At 44.2% G+C, this 21,447-nt stretch overlaps 1 protein-coding gene across 3 annotated transcripts in view; it reads right to left on the bottom strand.

Annotated features, from left to right (window-relative positions):
- Positions 1-1,820: 1,820 nt before the first annotated feature.
- The window catches only part of LOC100754298 (AP-3 complex subunit sigma-2), a 46,916-nt gene continuing 27,289 nt past the window's right edge, over positions 1,821-21,447 (bottom strand). Inside the window, exons 5-6 of one of the 3 annotated variants that reach the window (XM_027408223.2) lie at positions 5,662-5,769; positions 1,821-3,600 (exon numbers count right to left, since the gene is read on the bottom strand). In XM_027408223.2, coding sequence (XP_027264024.1) covers positions 3,472-3,600; positions 5,662-5,769 — 237 coding nt within the window. In that variant the 3' untranslated portion in view covers positions 1,821-3,471. The remainder of the gene's footprint in view (positions 3,601-5,661; positions 5,770-21,447) is intronic. The other 2 variants (XM_027408224.2, XM_027408225.2) reach the window with 2 other exon arrangements.

Genomic DNA, 21,447 nt, shown 5'->3' with positions numbered 1-21,447 from the left:
CCCAAAGGGAGCTAGCTGGCTCACTCTGGGTGGTCAGCACACTGAGAGTAGTAGACATTCAGGATGTTTGCAGAGAGCCCACACCCTTCTGGGTGGGTCTCAAATACTCCATCCTGACTGTTGTAAAGGTGGGCAAGACCCTACTCTGTAGCTTTACTTTCATGGACCTGTCCTCGGGTCCTGTTTGAAAAGACATAGACAGATGATAGATGGCCATGCTAAGGAAAGCCTCTACAGTCTAGGCCACAGATTGAGTCAGGGACCTGATTTGAGCCATTTCTCCTAGTTCCTTTTCTGAAGCTGAGGTCATGGAGAAAATGGCTGGGCTGTCTCTGTAGTGGAGAGGGAGGGAGGGCTGTCTCTGTAGTGGAGAGGGAGGGAGGGCTGTCTCTGTAGTGCAGAGGGAGGGAGGGCTGTCTCTCTAGTGGAGAGGGGGCACTGGCTCTGTATGTGACATAGCATGAATACTCAGGGGCTGAGAGACTCAAGATATCCTCAGGGTAACATGTATGGGGCCATGGTCAGGCTTGGAGGAAGGTGATCTGCCCAGCACCCTGAGCAGCGGGTATGTCCCTGGTGAGCAGGCACTGAGTCTGGCCTCATCGGCTCCAGGCTACCAGTCAGGTTGTCATGTTCTAACCATGTCAGCATTGTCAGGGAAGCTCCAAGACAGTGACACACAAAGAGCTTCTCTCAGCTTAGGACCAAGCTTGACCCTCATCAGGCACTCAATGGGCAGTGGGAGGGTTCCAGTTTTTAACTAGTGGCAGTGAGAAAACCCAGGAAGCCTCAGTGTAAACTCTCCAAGGCCAGAATTCCAAAGCAAACACAAATTCAGCCTCTGGTTGCATAACTGAAAGGGGACACTCCTCTCAAAAAGACCAAGGACTTCCTCTAACTACTCCCGGGAAAATGCACAGAGCAATTCTGGAGGTGAGGCAGGAGGATTGAGGATCAAAACACAAAGGGGAAGAGGGAGGTAGAGCTGGATCTCAGACTACAGCTTTGTTGACAGCAGACAAGCTAGCTGCAATTCATTAACAATTAATTAATTAATCCCTCCAGCTCAACTAGAGGAATTGAGTTTTCCAAGCCCAAAGCAACACTATAAGGGGGGTGGTACAAGCCATTGCCTGGTGCTTGCTTTTACAGTCTAAAGGGCCAGGACATAGTTTTGGAGAACAGAGTAGCTACTAGCAGGCAAACACCTGAAATCCAAACTACCCAGGAAGCCCAGTACTTCCGAGTCAATGGTGCCTTCAGCCAACAGCAAGCACCCTCAACCGGACACAATCTGGGTGGCCTCATCCCAGGCAGTTAACGGAGGGACACAGAGGACCTCCAGCTCTTAGGCTGGCTACCTTAAAAATCAAGCCTCTTCTACTAGTTTTTGAGAGTGGCTTAATCCCTTTGAGACTCAGTTTCCCTGTCTATCATCTATAAAAGAGAGGGTTGCAAAACTGGGAGGAGCCATCTTCAGTAGTAAGGAGAGCAAGGACTTTGGAGCCAGCCAGGCAGGCACGTTTCAGACCTTAGCTCTGCATGACCTAGAAGCAATTTACCTGTCCCCAGTCTGCTTTATTTGGCAACAAAACATGCTTACGAGTGTCCATGACTGGGCTGGAGAGTTGGCTCCAGTTCAGAGCACTGCTGCTCTTGCAGGGACCTGAGTTACATTCCCAGCACCCATGTTTTGGGTGGCTTCTCAACCTCCCGTAACTCCAGCTCCAGGGAATTCTACACCTTCCTTTGGCCTCAGAGGGCACACAAACCCTCCTCTGGACTCACAGCATACACAAAAGCACAACACAAACAAAAAATAATTTCTTGTTGTTTTTGTTGTTTTTTGAGGCAGGGTTCCTCCGACGTGTAACAGCTGTGTAACAACTTGTTTTGTAGATCAGGCTGGCCTCAAACTCAGAGATCTGCCTGCCTCTGCCTCCCAAGTGCTGGGATTAAAGGTGTGCACCACCACCACCACCACCACCACCACCACCACCACCACCACCACCCATTAAAACAAATCTTAAAAACAAAAAATGTCTGTGGCAAGGACTTTTAAAGGATCTTGTTCATGTCACCCTACAGCAGATGCAAAAAACACTAGTTTCCTTCATTCTACTTCATATTCAGCCATTGTAAAAGGGGCAATAAAATAAAAATAAAATGGCATTAGGGATTTGGTCTCAGATCTTGTCCTCCAGCAAACTACCCATTATTGTGGCTCCAATAGAGGACTGAAAAGATGGGGACAAGACACTGTGGGCAGCAATAGGCAAAGTGCAAGAAGTCCTGCTGGAAAATGAGAAACACCAGGTCCCGACACATGGTTCTCCTAGGGCCATCAGCAACATCACCAGGCCATGGGGAATGCACTAGAGCCCTGGCCAGCAGGAGGGGAGGTGCCTGGGCTGGGACAGTTCCCCATGAAGGTGAATCAGTTCCTCACCACCACGCCTGACATCCAGCTGACAGCATGGAGAAGAGGGCCTGCTCCCAGCAGCAGCGTTAGCTACAAATTAGCCATAAGAAGAAGACTCAGCACATGTTAACATTTACAGGTTTCCAAAGCTGTGAGAGAATGTCCTCCAAAGGATCCCAGTGTGCTCACTGCGGAACACAGATTGAAGAATACTATGGCACTATGGCTAGCATGCTGCAGGGTCAGCCCACATAGCACCCAGTTCAGACTCTCAGCTCTAAAATCTGATACTGGTCAGTGGGTTTCTGAGCAAGGGGAAATGATTCGTCATTCACAACACAGCCACTGAACCTCCTGCTTCCAGGAAGACAGCGTATTTTAAATTTGGGAAGAGTCATAACTCTGGGCAAACCCAGCCTTCAAAGTCTACAGACACCAGTCTCTCATCTGCAAGAGGGCTTTGGGATGTATGAGTGTGTGTGTACACATGTGTGTAGGGGTGCCCTCCCTATTGGCAGGGGTAGTGACATGCCCCCAAAATATGCTTTAAATTGTGTCCAGCACACAGAAGCCTGTGGCAACAAAACTGGGAATATGCCAGTGGGGAAAATGTGCTCTGCAGCAACTGCCGACCAAAAGGCTTGGTTATACAAAGGGATTCTAGGAGTCCAGGCCCTAACAGAGCCAGAGTACAACCTGCCACTTGACACACCTGGCATCTGAAAGGCTGGCCCTTCTCCCTGGTCTCTTGCCCACTGAATGATACAGAATCTCAGAAGCCCTGGGTGCTAGGGAGGAAGTCAGATGTGTTCAGTCTCGGTGGCGGGGCCCTGAGAAGCAGGTGGCTTGTTCCACAGTCCCCAACCCTGAGGCAGCTGTGTGTATCAGAGAGCAGCAGGATGGACAAGCAGTGTGCACTCAACTCCCTTCCCACTCTTTGAAAGGCTCAGTGTCCAGAGGTGCGACTCCAGAGGCTCAACAGACTCCGGTTCTGAACTTGACTGCCTTGCTCACCCTAAGGACCCCAGTTCAGCCCAGTCCTCCACCTTTCACACGAACTGGGATAGGTTGGGAACTTTGATGTTGAGGTCGCCAATGTTGATGTTCCTCGGGATCTCAGGAAGGTTCATGTTCTTCACAGCAGACACGGCCCTGGCGGGGGCTGCCGAAAGACCACCCTGGGGGAAGGGGAGGACAAAGTCAGTCACTTTCCCAGTGTCATCTGCTTGAATCTCAAACCAGATGAGGGAGATCTAAAGAATTCCAAACGGCACACATGGGAGTTTTCATTTCTTTCCTTTTCAAAGGTGGTCAACAAAGCCCTTTTAGATGGCTGGAGCTTGGCATGATCCCACTATATGGTCTGCAGAGGGGGGTGTGTCTTGTGCAGTTTTGCAGCTGCACCATCTAACAGTGCTCATGGCTGATGGTCAATAATCAGTTGCTGATAATGGTTTATCCAGGTCTTAAGCATTGAGGATACTCAATTTACAAAGCAAAACAAAACAAAACCCTTTCTTCAAGAGTCCACCATGCACACCTTAACTCCAGCACCTGGGAGGCAGAGGCAGGCGAATCTCTGTGAGTTCAAGGCCAGTCTGATCTACAAATCGAGTTCCAGGACAGCCAGAACTGTTACACAGAGAAACCCTGTCTTCAAAAACAACAACAAAAACAAAAGTCCACCTTACAGGAAAATGCTAAGTTGGGGAAATTCTTTAAAGGAAACAGAACATCAGATTTAGGACAGCTTAGTGTGAGCTGGAAAAGGATGGGCTTAGACTATCATGTGGCAACAAGCTGGAAAGCACTGCCAGGGCCTGGGAAAGCTGCAGCAGACACCTGTAGGCTCATCTCATCCGGGGAGTGCAGTGGGAGAAGTGACAAAGACTTCAGAAACTCATTGTTCCCTGACTGACAGCTCTCAGGACACCCATTCCCACTCCACCCTCCCCTGTATGGTTGTCTCTGTGGTTTCCAGACCCCTTGCCTGATTCACTCACTCTGCCTGGAAGCACTCACTTCCCAGCCGACACCCCTCAGGAAACTCTAGCAGCCAGAGCTGTGGCTAGAAAAGCTTCTCCAACAGTATCAGCAGTCCTCACAGGAAGAAAGCCTGGTTTTGTAAGACAGGCTCCATTACATAAAGCAAAGAAACCCTCAAAGACACTCAGATGTCACTGTTCCATCATTTCTGCAGCTATGAGGGGTATGCCTCTAGCCTTGCTCACTGTAGGGCTGAGGAAGGCTAAGACCACAGTGGGACAGGCCTGGCTATACCATGGCTCCTCCATCAAGCCTGTTGCCACATGAGGATGGATGGGTATGGTATTTTCTCTGTTATTGTTGCTTTTTGAGACAGGATTTCTCTGTGTAGCCCCTGGCTATGCAGACCAGGCTGGCCTTTAGACTCAGAGATCAGCCTGCCTCTGCTTCCCCAGTGCTAGGACTAAAGGTGTGCACCACCACCTCCAGGCTGGGTAGGGTATTTTCAAATCAGCATTATTGTAATTTTGTAGAAGTGTCACTGAAAATAAAGAATCTTGAATTCCTAGCATGAGATATGCACAAGCAAATACACACAAGCACCACAAATGTGTGCTTGTAACCATATTCTAGAAGCTGTTTGCTTTTTTCTGCCATCTGCCTATCTTTTACGCCTGACATCTCAAGTTGCCTTACCTGTTTAATATTTATACTAGCCTTCAAGTTAGTGTAGACAAATCAATAGAGACAGGTCCCACCTCCTAAGGACCCAGAGAAACATAAGCCATACAAACCACAGAGGCACACACAGCACACACAAGCCACATGAGCCCACATAGCATCCACAAGCTCATACAGCATACACAAACCTACACAGTACAGACAAGCTCATATGAACCCACACAGTATACACAGGCCCACATAGCATCTACAAACCCACACAGCCCACACAATCTCATATGAAGCTACGTAAGCCCATACATCATAAACAAACCCACACAGCACACACAAGCTCATATAACTTACACAAGCTAATATAGCATACACAAACCTACACAGCACGTACAAACTCACACAAACATACACAGTACCCACAAGCTCATATAGCATACACAAACCTACACAGCACACAGAAGGTCACACAAGCCCACAGAGCATACAAAAGCGACACATACTACACAAGTACATGTTCCTTCTTCCCTCTGCCCAGTGCTCTCTACACAGCCAGGGCACGAGTATAGCTACTTCCTTACCTCTGACTTCTCCAGCCTGTTTTGAGCTTCAATTTGAGCCACAATTTCATTCATGTTTGTTTCCAACACCATCCCACCCATCACCACCTCCTGAAGGATGTAGTGCACCTGGAAAAGAGGCAACAAGACGACTCAGCACAGCACAGTGGCTCCCTTGGTGGCAGCAGCAGAGGGGTCAGACAGGCCACATTCTCATCTATGCTGGTGGCCAGGTCAGAGGAGCAGCAGGAGTCAGCTCACCAGAATGCAAGGCACTGATGGGCAAATCTCAGATACACAAGGCCCTTGGGGCTTCAGTTCCAGAGTGTCTCTTGCTACTGCTGTGCCTTTACATGCTAGATACTAGAGAAAAATGTAAAGGCACAGCCTATAATGTAGTATAATTATCTCATGGAAATATCCCATTCTACTGGACATTTTTATCTGTGAATTATTACGAAGATGATTTCCTCTTAAGCTGCTTAACTTACAATTTTATTCAACGATAGTTTTAGTTTAAATAGGATTTTGATGATTAAACTTTTTTTTAACTAGCTGGGTGGTGGTGGCGCACACCTTTAATCCCAGCACTTGGGAGGTAGAGGCAGGTGGATCTCTGTGAGTTCAAGGCCATTTGGTCTACAAAGTGAGTTCCAAGATAGCCTCCAAAGTCACAGAGAAACCCTATCTTGAAACCTGCCCCTCCCCCCAAAAAAGTTTTTTAAACAAATGTAGTAAGGGATTATGACAGAGGTTAGTTTAGTGGGAACATTAATATAGATAAAAGTAGGATATGGTGTTGCCCCCATCCCTGATAAAGCAGGGGCTACAGAGGATAGAAAATAAGAATAAGAAAGGATCATGGAGCTAGGTCTTGAGTTTTACTTGAGGGTTTGTACAGACTGTGGTTAGGTTAATGATTAGGGAAAACAATTGAGTCCCAGGAGTTAGCTCAAGTTCTTTCTGATATTGGGAAATGGGTTTCAGTGTGCATCATAGCTAAAACAAAGATTTAAACAACTGACTTCATGTAACTAAAAAACAAAGAATTAGATGATTAGTTAAGATAACTGGACAGGATTCTAATATAAAAAGTATAACAAATAACCTATTTTTCTGGCAATTATAAAAACCAATGCCTATGTAAACGGCTACAGCTGAAAGGCTCCTGATCTATGAGAAGTCTAAAAGATAAGTGTTTAACTGTATGTGGGTTCTTGGGGGACAATTTGTTTTTTACCTGTAATATGTAAAATGTTTAATCATGTAAGGAAATGGGAAATGTGTTGTTTTTCACTTGTATGCATTAAAATCATTCACTTAAAAATGGAATGTAAACATATTTAATTAACATACTTAATAGTGCTGAAAGGTTTTGCTGGGGTATATAAGTTGTAAGGGGAAAAAAAATAATAAAGACAAGAAGAAGGGAAACACGAGGGGAGAAGAACAGAACAGAAAAAGAATAGAGTAGAACAAGCAACAGAAGGAATAGTAAAATGAAGAACTACGCTTTGGCCTTTGGAAAAGTCCTCGTGTGTCTGTTTGTCTGTTCTGTAGTTTGCCTGCTCTGCCTCTCCTATTCAGACCTGCTGAAGACTTGCCATTCATCAGCACCCTAGGTGAGATCCTGACATGTTGGGGGTGGGTGGGTGGGTGGGTGGGTGTGTGTGTGTGTGTGTGTGTGTGTGTGTGTGTGTGTGTGTGTGTGTGTGTGTGTGTGTGTGTCTTTTTCACCGACCCCAGAGAGATCCTGACATGTTGGGGATGGGTGGGTGGGTGGTGTGTGTGTGTGTGTGTGTGTGTGTGTGTGTGTGTGTGTGTGTCTTTTTCACCGACCCCAGAGAGTTAAATTTTCCTCCCTCAGATAGAAAAGTCAACTGAGTGATCAGTCCTCTTACTCCGTGTCTCCCCTTCAATTCCTGAGCTGTTGAAACCTGGTCCTTATGGCAGCAGATCCATAACTCAGACACCTCACTAGTGAGACCACAAGTGGTCTCTGCCCTTTGGTCTATGGCTTTGGGGCCTTCTATTAGCAATGACAGGGGGTGGGGGGTTGGTATCCTCAAGACAATGAGGTGGTGACAGAGGCTCCACTCAGACAGGTCATGTTTAAATTCTAGCCCTGCTGTTGTTAGCTAAATGGTCTTTAGCAAATTCTATTCTCAAAGCTTCAGCTTCCCTCTAAAACTACAGGAGTAAATGTCTGGGTAAGATAACTAGATGGGAAACTAGACATAAAAAGGCCTTGGCTAGTGCCTGGTACATACTAGGTTCTATACAAGAAGAGATGTTTTCCTATCACCCATTTGACTGTCATCACACTGGCTGGCATTAAGTAAGACCAGCTATTCGGACCAATCCATAATCCAGTAGTACTCTAAGCAAAGTTAAATTTTGATGCACAGCTAGGATGGAGCAGAGGCGATTCAACCACTACACAGGGATGACAGGAGAGCTGCCATAGAAAGTCCTGGGTGGGTGTGCTCACTGGGGCCTGCAGGGCAGTACTTCACATTCCTTTGCAGTACTGAGACTTGAACCTAGGGCCTTGTGCAAGCATTTTTCCCAGTTCCCCTTTCAACTTTAACATTAATGTTTGACTCATTTATCTCAGACTAACCTTGAACTTGCTATGTAGCCATTAAAAAATGACCTTGAACTTCTGATCTTCCTGATGCTATCTCCCAAGCAGTAGGATTACAGGTATGTGCCACCATAACCAGCATAGCCATGAAACTCAACCCACAGCTATGTGCATACTAGACAAGCATAGCTGACCAACGTGTCTAGGGCTTATCTTTTTGAGAAATATTCTTGTTAAATTGCTCAGGACAGCCCTATACTCACAATCCTCCTGTGTGCCACCAGATCCAACCTGGCACTTCAAATTCCAATTCCAAACCAAACCGTAACAACAAGACTTGTAATTATTTTCTGTCAAACCAGGAAGGTAGGAAGTACTACCGTCTGTTGTCAAGTAAGTGTAGAACTTTTGGACCACCCCACAGGAGGCCAGAAAAGGTCCTGAGAAAAGCAATGTAGCTACAGGATGGGGTGGATTTACAAAGCTCCTGGACCTGGCTGGGACAGCAGTTTTATGTAAGAAAGGTGGAGAAAGTAGCTTGGACTTGAAGCAAGGTATCCTAGCCTTGAGATGGTGTGTGTGTGTGTGTGTGTGTGTGTGTGTGTGTGTGTGTGTGTGTGTGTGTGTGTACTTTCAGAGGCTAGAAGAGGACACCAAGTATCCTGTTCTATTATTTGTTCTGTCTTACTCCCTTGAAACACGTTCTCTTACCGAACTTGGAGGTAGGCTGGCAGCCACCCTCCAGTGCTGGGGTTGCAGGTCATGTGACCACGCCTGACCATGTAGGTGCTATGACCTGAACTCATGTCCTCATGTTTGCACAGTAAGTGCTATTGCCCACTGAGCCATCTCTCCAGTCCCTGAGATGATCCTTTGTTGAGCTTTCATGGGTACCAGAGCATGTTTCTGGTCTCTGAGCATTAGCTGCAGTAGTTCCCTTCCAGGGAGGATGACCCAAGATCATTTCATCAGACATTTCTAAAAATTTCCCATAGGACAGAGTCATAGTTTAGACCACTGACCTCCAGTCTCAAGTGTCAACTTATTTTTACCAAGAAGTTAAGAACAAGATGTCTGCATGCTTTCATGCATTTGATACAAGAAGCTCTCTCTGTCCAGAAGAAGGCACTAACTCATGTAACTGGGATTGTCCTTGGGGGGAGGAGTACTTAACGGAGTAATCCTTTAAGTACCCATTTATTAAGTTTTTCTTTGTTGTTGTTTTTTGAGACAGGGTTTCTCTGTGGCCTTGGGGGCTGTCCAGGAACTAGCTCTTGTAGACCAGGCTGGACTCGAACTCACAGAGATCCGCTTGGCTCTGCCTCCTAAGTGCTGGGATTAAAGGTGTGTGCCACCAACGCCCGTCCATTTATTAAGTTTTAATAACCACTTCTCTGCTTTCTCCCTCTCTTTTCTAAATTCTATACAATATATATTACCCATACTATACATTAATATATATCCACATGAAAGTAAAATTTAATAGTAAAAGTTTCACATTTAGGCAACTCATAAAATGTTAAGCAAGACTGGTTTTCATATTATTCCTTGGGGGAACTCCATTGCTTATACTTCCCTATCAAATAGTCCTCTGGGTGTATTAACTCTATGGAAGTTCCTCAGAAAGCAAAAACAGAACTATTGTATGACTCAACAACTCAATTTCTGGGTATATACCAAAGGGGGAAAAAGCAAAACTAAAAGCAGAGACTCAAAGGAACATTTATATTCATCCATGTTCATATCCACAATAGTCACAGTGGGCAAGAAATAGAAGCAACCCAAGTGGTCACTCTCAGATGAATGGATAAGCAAAATGTGGTATTCCATAAAATAAACTACCATTCTGCTTTAAAAAGGGAGGAAATTTTGATACATTCATACATCCATGCAACATGGATAAACCTTGAGGGTACTGTGTTAAGCAAACTAAATCACACACACACACACACACACACACACACACACACACACTATAAAACAGGTGTGGTGGTGTGTGCCTTTAAGCCCAGTACTCAGGAGGCAGAGGCAGGTAGATCTCTGAGTTCAAGACCAGCCTGGTCTACAGAGTGAGTTTCAGGACAGCTACAGAGGAACCATTCCTCAAAAAGCCAAAACAAAACAAAAAACAAGCAAACAAAACAAACAAAAAGGCATACTATAGGAATTCATTATATGAGGTACCTTAAGTCCTCAAGTACATAGACACAGAAAGCAGAATGGTGGGGTTGGGAGCAGGGCAGGTGGGTTTTGTGTGGCAGTGTATACAGAGGTGGATAAAGGTCTCTGCATATGGATAGTGGTAATGGCTGCACACTAATGTAACAAACTCAATGATACTGACTTGCAAAATTAACAGCGGTAAAGAATAGTAAACCTCAGACCTTAAAAAAGAGAGACCTGGGGCTAGAGAGATGGCTCAGTGGTTAAGAGCACTGGCTGCTCTTCCAGAGAACCAAGGTTCAGGTCCCAGCACCCACATAGCAGTTCACAACTGTCTGTAACTCCAATTCCAGAGGATCTGATACCTTCACACAGTGCACATAAAAAATTTTTAAATAAATTATTTTAAAAAGAGAGACATGTATTAGAGTATTCTTAGTGCTTCTTCTTCTTCTTCTTCTTCTTCTTCTTCTTCTTCTTCTTTTTCTTCATCGTCGTCGTCGTCATCTTCTTCTTCGTTTAGCCCACCTCTTCTTTATTGGTACAAAGCAATACTTTTGTTGAATATCAACCATGTACCAAGTGCTTCATAGAACTTACTTTAATTTCACAATATCTGTCTGAATTTGGTAATTATGATAGTTTTGAATGTCAACTTGCCACAATTGAGAACTGCCTGAGAAGAGAGTTTGAATTGAGTAACTGTCTTTACTGGATTGGTCTATGAGCATGTCTGTGGTAGATTGTAGATTGTCCACTATGGACAGCAACCACAGCCTAGACAGTGGTCCTGAACTATACTGGACAGGAGGAAGCTAGGCAAGAGCAAGCGGGCAACCTGGGTGGGCTTGTTTCTCTCTGCTCTTGACTGTGGATGTGACTGATGTACCAGGTGCTTGAGCTCCTGCTACTGTGACTTCATCATGTGACACTGACCATAAGCCAAATAAACCTTCTCCTCTCCTAGGCTGCTTTCTTGCCAGGATGTTTTACCAGCAACAGAAGTAAAACTAGAATAGCTCCTTCATTTCAGATTTGAGAAAATGCTGGTGGAGTTCTGCAGTGCCAGGAGCCATCAGTTCCAGAACCAGGTGCTGAGTACGGGCTGGGCTGACTCCAGTCTGCATCTGTTGCCACATTCACTCATGACACCAGTGCACATGGCATCACCTAAGGCTTGCTGTTGGTGTGACTGCTCCAGAATAATGTACAATGTAGAGCACCATGCTGAATGGGTAAAAGGCCTTCTCGCACCTGAGCAGCTTATTCCCTGGACTTAGAAGACAGATAACAGTGTGACTGTGGAGGCTTTATGGACAAGGTACAGCAAGAGGTCTAATTTATAATGTGATGGGAATCAGAAAATAGAACAAAAGCTAAAAACTTCTAATATGAACATCATAAAGATAGAATTCCCAAACTCCATTCAAGTGTGTCTTAAATATAAAAAGGAGAAATGGAACTGCAAACCCATCTTCAACAAAACTAGGAGAAAATACAAATTCGAGACCCCCAAACAGTCGCACAGACAGCAGGAGCAAGGATCACAGGCAAGGCTCCTTTTGCTTCATAGAAGGAAGAGAAGAAAAGATGTGACAAAGAGGGGATGGGGAAGCTAGTGAACTCAGAAAGGCCTGCAAAATTATCCTTCCTGGAGGGAAAGCACCCCCGCTCCCACCCCCCAGATATCAAACAGATTTTGATAGTGGAGGGCAGAAACCTCCTTGGACCTAGAGTTGGGACCACATCCAAAAATACACAAGTCTACTGTATGTGCCTCACATATGTGGTCCCCGTGGCAACAGAGAAGAACATCTTTGCTTTGGGGAAGTTCATGGATGCCTAACTTTATTAGCTGCCTAGAAATAAGGGTAAATGAACTCAAAAGAACTCTCTAACATAGGAACAAAAAAGCCGAGCTTCGAATTCTTCCCTAAACAAGATTCCTAACAATAGCTAGCACCTGAAAAAGCAAACCCACTCAAAAATGATTATAAAAAGCCACCTCCCGGGAGCTAGATAAAGACACAACAAAGAAAATCAGGAAACAAGAAAACCAAAATATTAGAAATTTGATGCTAGGGAGCAGCCAAAATTACAACAACACACTCTGAAAAACGTCAGAGAAGAAAAGCGAGGGCAGATGAGGTATCTCAGTGGTACAACACTTGACTAGCAGGCACCAGGGCCTAGATTTGATCCCCAGTCCTGCAAAGCAGCAAAGCAAGAGACTATGGCAGAGCAGGAAGACAAGAAGGTGAGAAAATGTATCATAGTGGAATTCAGAGACAAAGGAGAAGAAAAAGGAAATGGCAGGACTGAAGGTAAAAATAGAAGTCACAGGCTGGAGAGATGGCTCAGGGGTTAAGAGCACTGACTGCTCTTCCAGAGGTCCTGAGTTCAATTCCCAGCAACCACATGGTGGTTCACAACCATCTGTAATGTGATCTGGTGCCCTCTTCTGGCATGCACTGTATACACAATAAATAAATAAATCTTTAAATAGAAGTCACAAAACTAGAGACAGAACTAAAAACAATAAGGAAAAGGGAAGAAATAAGATAAAAGTGAATGAGACAAAAGGAAGCAAGGGGGCTGAGGTGTAAACTGGGAGAGTGTCTGGCTGGCATGCATGTAGTCCTAGGCCCCATCCCCAGCACTGCACTAACCAGGTGTGATGGTTCACACTATAACTCCAGCATCTGAGAGGTAGAATCAGGAGGATCACAAGTTCAAGGTCAACCTCACCTATATAGGGAGTTTGAAGCCAAAACCAATGCTTAGTGATAGCAGGAAACAGTAATATTCTCATGGACACAAAGTACAACTCAAGGATTTTATGCCCAGTTGATCATTCCTGAGCTTTCCTTGAGGAATCTGGAAAGCATGTGACAACAAAGAGGTAACTCAGAAAACTATGGCATACAGGAAAGATCAGCTGTGAGTGGGAAGACAAAGACTAAAAAGGTTGGCATCAGGATTCCATATCTCAACAAGGAAAACAAGCAACGAAGGCAGACACTCGGGAGACAGAGGCAGTGATCTCCATTACATCAAGGCCAGCTAGTTGCAAGACAGCCAGAGCTGTTACACTGAGAAACCCTGTCTTGAAAAAAACAAAACAAGAAAGAAAGAAAGAAAGAAAGAAAGAAAGAAAGAAAGAAAGAAAGAAAGAAAGAAAGAAAGAAAAAGAAAGGAAGGAAGAAGAAAGGAAGAAGAAAGGAAGGAAGGAAGGAAGGAAGGAAGGAAGGAAGGAAGAAAGACAGGTAGGGAAGAGAGACCAAGAGACCAACTGACCTTCAACAGCTGATAATCCACAGACAGCATGCTCACCTATTATGATTTTTACTGATTTCCCCCACAAAGTCAAACCTGCTATCATTTGCTACAAAGAAAACTCTGAGAGCCACCAGTTAAGGCCAAGAAGATCTCTTTCAGATTATTAGCTCTAGGCCACTAGTTTATAAAACTCACCCAGAAGGCATCATCTATTATTTTGTTGCTGTAAAAGAGAACTTTCCAGATAGGTGCCCATAATCCTGGCACTCAAAGAGGAGTCGGGAAGATGATGAGTCTAGAGACCAGCCTAGTTAGGTACTGTGTGAGATCCTGCTTCAAAAGCCAGGAATCACTCCTGTGCTGTTTTGGGGAGGGTGTTGGAAAGAGCATGGTGTTCATCAGGAGTGAGGGAATAGGGAGGATAATGAGAGGTGGATATGATCAAAGTATATTGCAAATATGTATGGAAATGTTCAAACAAGGCACTCCTTACATTCCCCACAAAGGGGAAATTCCAACACCTAAGATATAAGTAGATAATCTTTCTTGATTCCTTCTTTTCTTCCTTTTTTTTTTTAAAAAAAATAGGGTCTCTTTATGTAGACTTGGCTGTCCTAGAACTCTCTATATAAACCAGACTAGCCTTGAATTTACAGAAATCCACCTATCTCTGCCTCCCAGAGTGCTGAGATTAAAAGCATATGGCATGGGGCTGGAGACATAGCTCAGGAGCACTGGCTGCTCTTCCAGAGGACCCAGATTCAATTCCTAGCACCCACACGGCAGCTCACACCTGTCTGTAACTCCAGTTCCAGGTAATCTGACACCTCTACGCAGATATACATGCAGCCAAAACACCACTGTACATACATAAAATAAAAAAGTGGATCTTTCCACTTTCAAAAAAAAAAAAAAAAAGCAAATGCTTTTCTGTAGCATTCTGTTATTTGTTTTGTTTTGTTTTGTTGAGACAGGGTTTCTCTGTGTAACAGTCCTGGCTGCTCTGGAACTTGCTTTGTAAACCAGGCTGGCTTTGAACTCACAGGGACCAGACTGCCTCTGCTTCCCAAGTGCTGGAATTAAAGGCATGTGCTACCACCACCTGGCTCAGTTTAATTTTTACACAGTGATTCTCTCATCTCATTCTTGGCTTGCTGTGAATATTTGATTAAATTCCATAATTATAATATCCATGAAAACATCACAAGCACCCTTTGCTTGGCACATGGCTCCATGGATGTAAAGTAAGCAAAGGATGAGCGAACAGCAGCCCATGGTAACCCTGCAAGTCAGTCAGGAATTCTGAATAAAAGGCAGCAAAACTTATCTGAGTGGATAAAGAGTAAGCTGAGACAGCTGTAGGCTGCCAAACAAAGGTGTGGAAAGCATGCGGCCAAGAAACGAAACTGAACCCCAGTACCTGCAGAACTAAAGATATGGGCAGAGCACAAAGGGTTCTGTTAGAGGGTGCCAGCAGAAATCTAGGTGAATACCCAAGAACACTGAGAGTTAAAGTACTGCCCCATGGAGGGAGGGTGAGGAAAGAAAGGCTGACACCTAAGGCATGGAGGTGACACTCCAAATAATGGGACTACCAAGTCTGCTGTGAGACCATGTCCTAGGAATGTCAGAAGCCACATCCATAAAGCCTCACCAACATGACTGCCCAGATATAAGCTAAATAAGAATGACACCAATGGGATGGTGGTGGCACATACTTTTAATCCCAGCACTTGGGAGGCAGAGGCAAATGGATCTCTGTGCGGGAAGAGCACACCAACTGGTTGTCCAGTGCCCAATGGTCAGCCCTGAAAACATGAATGCAAGAAACATCATATAGACTGAGCAGGTCATATTTACATATATGTATATTCAAGAACATATATGCATATAATAACATTTAATGAAAGAAGAGGCCATGAAATTGAAGGAGAGTGGGGAGGGAGATATAGAAGATTTAAAGGGGGGAAAAGGAAAGAAGAAATGTTGCAATTATATTATAATCCCAAAAATAAAAAACCAAAAACGTAAAAAAAGATGTGATTAGAAAAAAGCAGAGGCAAAGGTCATGAGCCTGACACCTAGCCAAACAGTGTGTACTGAACAAACACAAACTACCCAACTATTCTGATAGCTCAGTAAGCATCTATCACAATAACATTGGCAAATCTATTAGGAATTGCTTGCTGGAATTTAAATAAGTGCTACTTGATTCCTAAGTTCTTGACCAATTCGATGGTACTCTGACCTAGAAATAATCACAAGAGGAGGAAGAGTTTATCTGAACGTAAAGGTTTAAGACAGCTCCAAGGTTCCAACAGAACAATCTGATATAAAAAGGAGGTGAGAGATGCATCTGAAGTCTTAGGAGTCTGCAGTGTGTGAGGTAGCAGCTGGGGTTTCCTGAGATTGATTTGTACAAATCTATGGCATGAAAATTGGTGTTTACAGTTCTATACTACTTAAAATTCTTCTCTTGAAACCCCTATCCCCCAAAACCAAAAGTAGGATTTCAGCTAAATGCCAAGGCTACTGACACTCTGTTTTATCATGTCTCTGTTCTGTCCCCCGTCCTAACTCACAGTAGGATATCTGCATCCCTTCAGTTTTTCCTTTCTAAAAAGCTGCTATATCCTTCTTTTGGGATGCCTACCTCTACATCTGGATGAACTGAACATCTAATATTTTCTTTTTCTATTTTTGCTGTTGGGTTTTTATTTACTTATTTTTTGGTTTTTCAAGGAGACAGGGTTTCTCTGTGTAGACATGGCCATCCTTGAACTTGCTCTGGAGATCTACCTGCCTCTACCTCAGTCCTTTTCTTACAGGAATACTATCTAGTGTATGCTGAGGGTACCAACAGTGCTTATGGATAATGCTGGGCCTTCAAAGGTTCTATGGCCATATAAAACTGGGGGCTGGAGAGATGGCTCAGAGGTTAAGAGCACTGACTGCTCTTCCAGAGGTCCTGAGTTCAATTCCCAGCAACCACATGGTGGTTCACAACCATCCGTTATGAGATCTGGTGCCCTCTTCTGGCGTGCAGATATACATGGAAGCAGAATGCTGTATACATAATAAAATCTTTAAAAAACAAACAAAAACTTGACCAGCAGCTCCACTATAGATGTGCACAGAGGGAAGATAAGACTGGAAGGCATCAGAAATGTTAAATAACTTGAGGGCTGCAGAGTGTCCCACAGAACAAGTGCTCAGCATGCTCAAGGACCTGTACTGATCCTCAAGACAACACTTCCCCAAATGGGAACTAGAGCTGGTAGTGCTGACCACTGCTGAGATATTCCCACACCTCGCTGCCTTAAACTCATTCTTTATGGTGATCCTGCTAAGTAGTTCTGTAAAAATCAGAAACATTCTTCCAGGTTTGGGGTTCTGACTACCCAGGGTTGCGGCACCTAAGTCAAGGAAGTTAAGGATCTCTGCTGGTAGAGTCAAGATCTTCTCTGTGACTTGAATGGGTGTCTACTGAGATACTTAAGTCAGTGTACTGTTGTGTTGTTCTTTGCATGTCTCTTGTCTACCGTGATCCTTTGAGGTTCTGTGTTAAATCTCCTGTGGGTGTCCAGAGCAATGTGCTTATGAGATATTAGTTCATAATTGCTGGTGTTATAAAACAAAGACTCCACTACTGTGCTAAAGTCAGGATTTCAAGACATAGTTTGTTGATCTGGCATGACCTCTGAATTTGGCTCCCCGAAACTCTACTTCAGATAAAACAGATTAAAACAAGCCTTCTAGCTTTACAAGAAGACGACATGAGTCCAACAGGAAGGACACATTCCTGCCATTTCAAAGATACAGAACCTAGGCTGTGGAATTGTTGAGGGTGGAGACAAGGCAGTTTCAATAGCCCTTCAATAGCCCTTCCCAAGGGCACAGGGTGCCAAGACCTCCAAGAGTCCCATCCCTGGTTGCATTTCTCAATCGAGTCAAAGAACATTCTGCCCTTAACCCTGAATCAACAGTCACTGCCATTGGAAGCAAACTATCTGGGAAGTGGAAGGGAGCAAGGGAAGCAATGAAGTCAGGCTTCTCCTCTAGTGAAGCGGTCTCCAAACTTTAACTTTCCATGCTCCAAAGCTGAAGTATTCAACATCTCATACCTTCTCCAATAAATACAGAAAGAAAAGCTCAAGAAGTCAGCTTCAATCCCCAGTGTCACCCAAAATGTGGTGCCTCAGAACACCCCTGTAGCATTGACTCCACAATACAATGCATCTCTCAGTAGAGATGGCAAGACCCCATCCTAGAGGCATCTTGGGCAAGGAGGGTAGGTACCATCTTCTGGAACACTGTCAGACACTATTAGCCACAACTCACCCTTAGCTTACTGACAGGCACAGAAACCTCTAGACTGGAATAATTCCAATTCCTTATAGGACAAAATCTTACAAAAGACAGGGGCAAACACACCCCTGCCTGACCATTGATAAGGTAAAATCAATAAAATTCTAACCAACTATAAAAGAAAATGGTCACTCTGCTTATGTTAGAAAACCAGGGCATCAACTTCACAACACCCGTGCTTTAAAAAGGAATTCCTAATCATTCCCAAACTAAGCTTACAAGTTCACTACATAAAAAGCCAAGTATAGACAACATTTCTATCCCCTCTTGGCTTAGACTGCTTCAGTAATTTCTATGAAAGGTCTTCAGAGAATAAGTAGGAAGAAAACCTTGGGGAGGGAAAGGGTGGCTCATTTTCCTGTCTGCTTGAGGGAATGTGCTCTGAGGGAACCAGGGGAGTGGACTAAGCAAGACTAAATCACCTTGGCTTAAGGTCAGTTTTTAGTGCTCATATTTTCTGAGAAATGGAAAGAAATGGAAAGCAAAGAAGACAGAAACATGCCCTAGAGACGTGGGGAGCATGGCCTTTTCTCTCTGACTACTCTCATTCTGAAGCCAATGTTTCACCAGCATCCCAAGACATGCAGAGCACTGTGGTTCTTGGACTCTGTGGATTGCCTTGTGTCTCTGTGCCAAAAAGAAAGTATGATAATCAGATCTGACCACCGTTCGTGGCTTGTGCCCTGCCTCTTCTCAGTTTCTTCAGAGGTAGTGACTGCTGATATGGAGTTAGAGGTAGACTTTTCTTTGACATGATTGAGAAGTGAACCAGGAATGAAGATCCTGGCATGCTGTGTCCTTGGAAGAGCTTGTCTCCACCCCCAACATGGGGATTTCTGCAATGCACACCATGGAGGGCACAGAGAAAAACCAGGAGAACTTGGTCCAGTGAGGAACTAGGGAGATAAAACAATGCAGGAGAGCTAATTTATTTTATTTTATGTGCATTTGTGTGAGAGTGTTGGATCCGTCAGAGCTGGAGTTACATGCAGTTATGAGCTGCTATGTGGGTGCTGGAAATTGAACCTAGGTCCTCTGGAAGAGCAGTCAGTGCTCTTAACCACTGAGCCATCTCTCCAACCCCGAGAGCTAATTCTTAAATCACCATTATGTTATTTTATTGGAAATTTCTGAAGGCTTATTACAAACTCCAATGACTCTAAAATAGAATGTTTTTTTAAGCACTCCCACCTCATCCCAATTAAGATCAACAATGCATTACACTATAATGTTGAGATGCCTTTAGAAACTCAGATAAACAGCTGTTTGGTCCTAAGCGCCCACACTAAGCACAGAGGTAATGCATTATGTTCAAAACATCCACTCAGTTTCACTATCTTTTCAAATATGTTTAATATCACATAATGTTAAGTGCTGGGAGAAAGACTGATAAGATGTGGACCATGTCCTCAAGCACTTGGAATCAAGAAAGATAAAACCTGTACAGAATTAACTATAATAAAAGAAGATTACGATAAGTACCATGACCCGTACAGAATGCTATGTCAGCTCAGGGAGAGGGGCCTGAAGCCAACTGTTCAAGCCAAGGAGGGGTGGGGTGGCAAATCACCTAGCAACTGGATTTTCTTCATGTTCTAGGAATTCTGTAATGAAAGGATCACCAATCACTGGTTTCATGATTTATGCTCTTTGAATACTTACATAGCAAACTATGTTCATTGCTCTTTATTTCTTCCTTTCTAAAAGAAAGCAATTCCAAGCTAGGGTTCTCTAGACTTTTGCTTTGTTTTTTTAGATCAAGGGCATCAGATGAAGGGGCCTTGAGCATGATAGTAAATGCTCTACCTCCTGAGCCTCACCCCTAATTTATCTCTCTAAAAATGTCTTATAGGGCTAGGAAGATGGTTTAGTGGTTAAGAGTCCTTACTGGAGCTCGGCGTTGGTGGCGCACGCCTTTAATCCCAGCATTCGAGAGGCAGAGGCAGGCGGATCTCTGTGAGTTCGAGGCCAGCCTGGTCTCCAGAGCGAGTGCCAGGATAGGCTCCAAAGCTACACAGAGAAACCCTGTCTGGAAAAACCAAAAAAAAAAAAAAAAACTTTACCTTACTGGAGTCCAAATCCCTGTACTGACATGACAATCAAGGCACACATAAATACACACACACACACACACACACACACGCTCAATGCACACAATGTGGATACACACACATAAATAAATAAATCTTTGATTTTTTAATGTTCTAAAGCTGAAGCTGTAGCTCAATGGTAGAGTGCTTGCCTAGCATGTGTGAGCTCTTGAAACCCCATCCGTCAATCCCTAGGAGAAAAGAAACAAAGGAAGTGAAGAAGGAAGGGAAGAAAGGGAGGGAGGAAGAGAGACTAGCATGCGTAAGTCAGGTGCAGTGGTGCACACCTGTGATCCCAGTACTTGAGAGGTTGAGGTAAAAATGAATGCTGAAAGTTCAATACCAGCCTGGGAAAAAAGGAAAACAAAAGTTCTAACAGGACTTTTTCTTTCTAGTTTATCACTTCATTTTGCCTCATCTACCTGCTTGCAATTCTGGCCTCAAATGTCAATGGTATTGAGCATAGTAGACAATCCAGACCATGTCTTCTTTTTTTATGTTAATTTATTTATTTTTATTTTATGTGCATTGGTATTTTACCAGCCCCAGACCTTGTCTTCTTTATTTTTATCCTGGCCCTAGATAAGTGTGAGCTATCCAGCCCTTCTTTCCCCATGTTTAGGGTACTAAAGAAAGAGACAACACTACAGGTGGTATGACACAGTATACAAGCGTAGGCTCAGAAGCAAACGACAGGCTGCAAGTTCTGACTCTGCTATTTAGTGCTTGTGTGACCTTGGAGAGGACGTACTCCTCTCTAAGCTGATTTCTTCACCCATAAATGGGGAGACCCAGAATCTTAGACCTTAGGCCTGCCTGGCCTAAGGATAAAAAGGATGACACACCTGGTCACTGTGGCTGACACAGCAAATACCTGATGGAGGCTGGTTAGTTATTTAGTGGCTGTCCTCAAAGCTGTATTGTTTAACTCTTCCTCTACATCAGAATCCAGTTCTCATCTCCTTCAGCTCAGACAAGAGAGGCAATCAGTACTGTCCCCAAGCTGTCTAGCAGAATTAACTGTCAGAATGTTAACTGTAATAAGAGAACTGTCTGCTCTCAAGCAGAAGTACCCATTAATACTATGCATCAATTTCCTTTCCCTGCCCTCCTTTGTCCTTTGGAGCAGTGACAACTAGAAAGCCTTGTCCTCTACCTTGGATTCTAATACCCTTCCCATCAGAATTAGGGCAGTACAGTCAGGTAATGAAGCACTTTTCATTTGGCCATCACAGAGATCCCAAATGCTGGACCACAAAGTTGTCTTCAGGAAGTGTCCTCCATTCCCACAGTTCCTGTTCTTTCTAAAGCCTTTTCCAT

The sequence above is a fragment of the Cricetulus griseus genome, chromosome 3 (genome assembly GCF_003668045.3).
Source record: "Cricetulus griseus strain 17A/GY chromosome 3, alternate assembly CriGri-PICRH-1.0, whole genome shotgun sequence".
NCBI lineage: Eukaryota > Metazoa > Chordata > Mammalia > Rodentia > Cricetidae > Cricetulus > Cricetulus griseus.
This window is presented reverse-complemented; position numbering and strand designations above follow the sequence as displayed.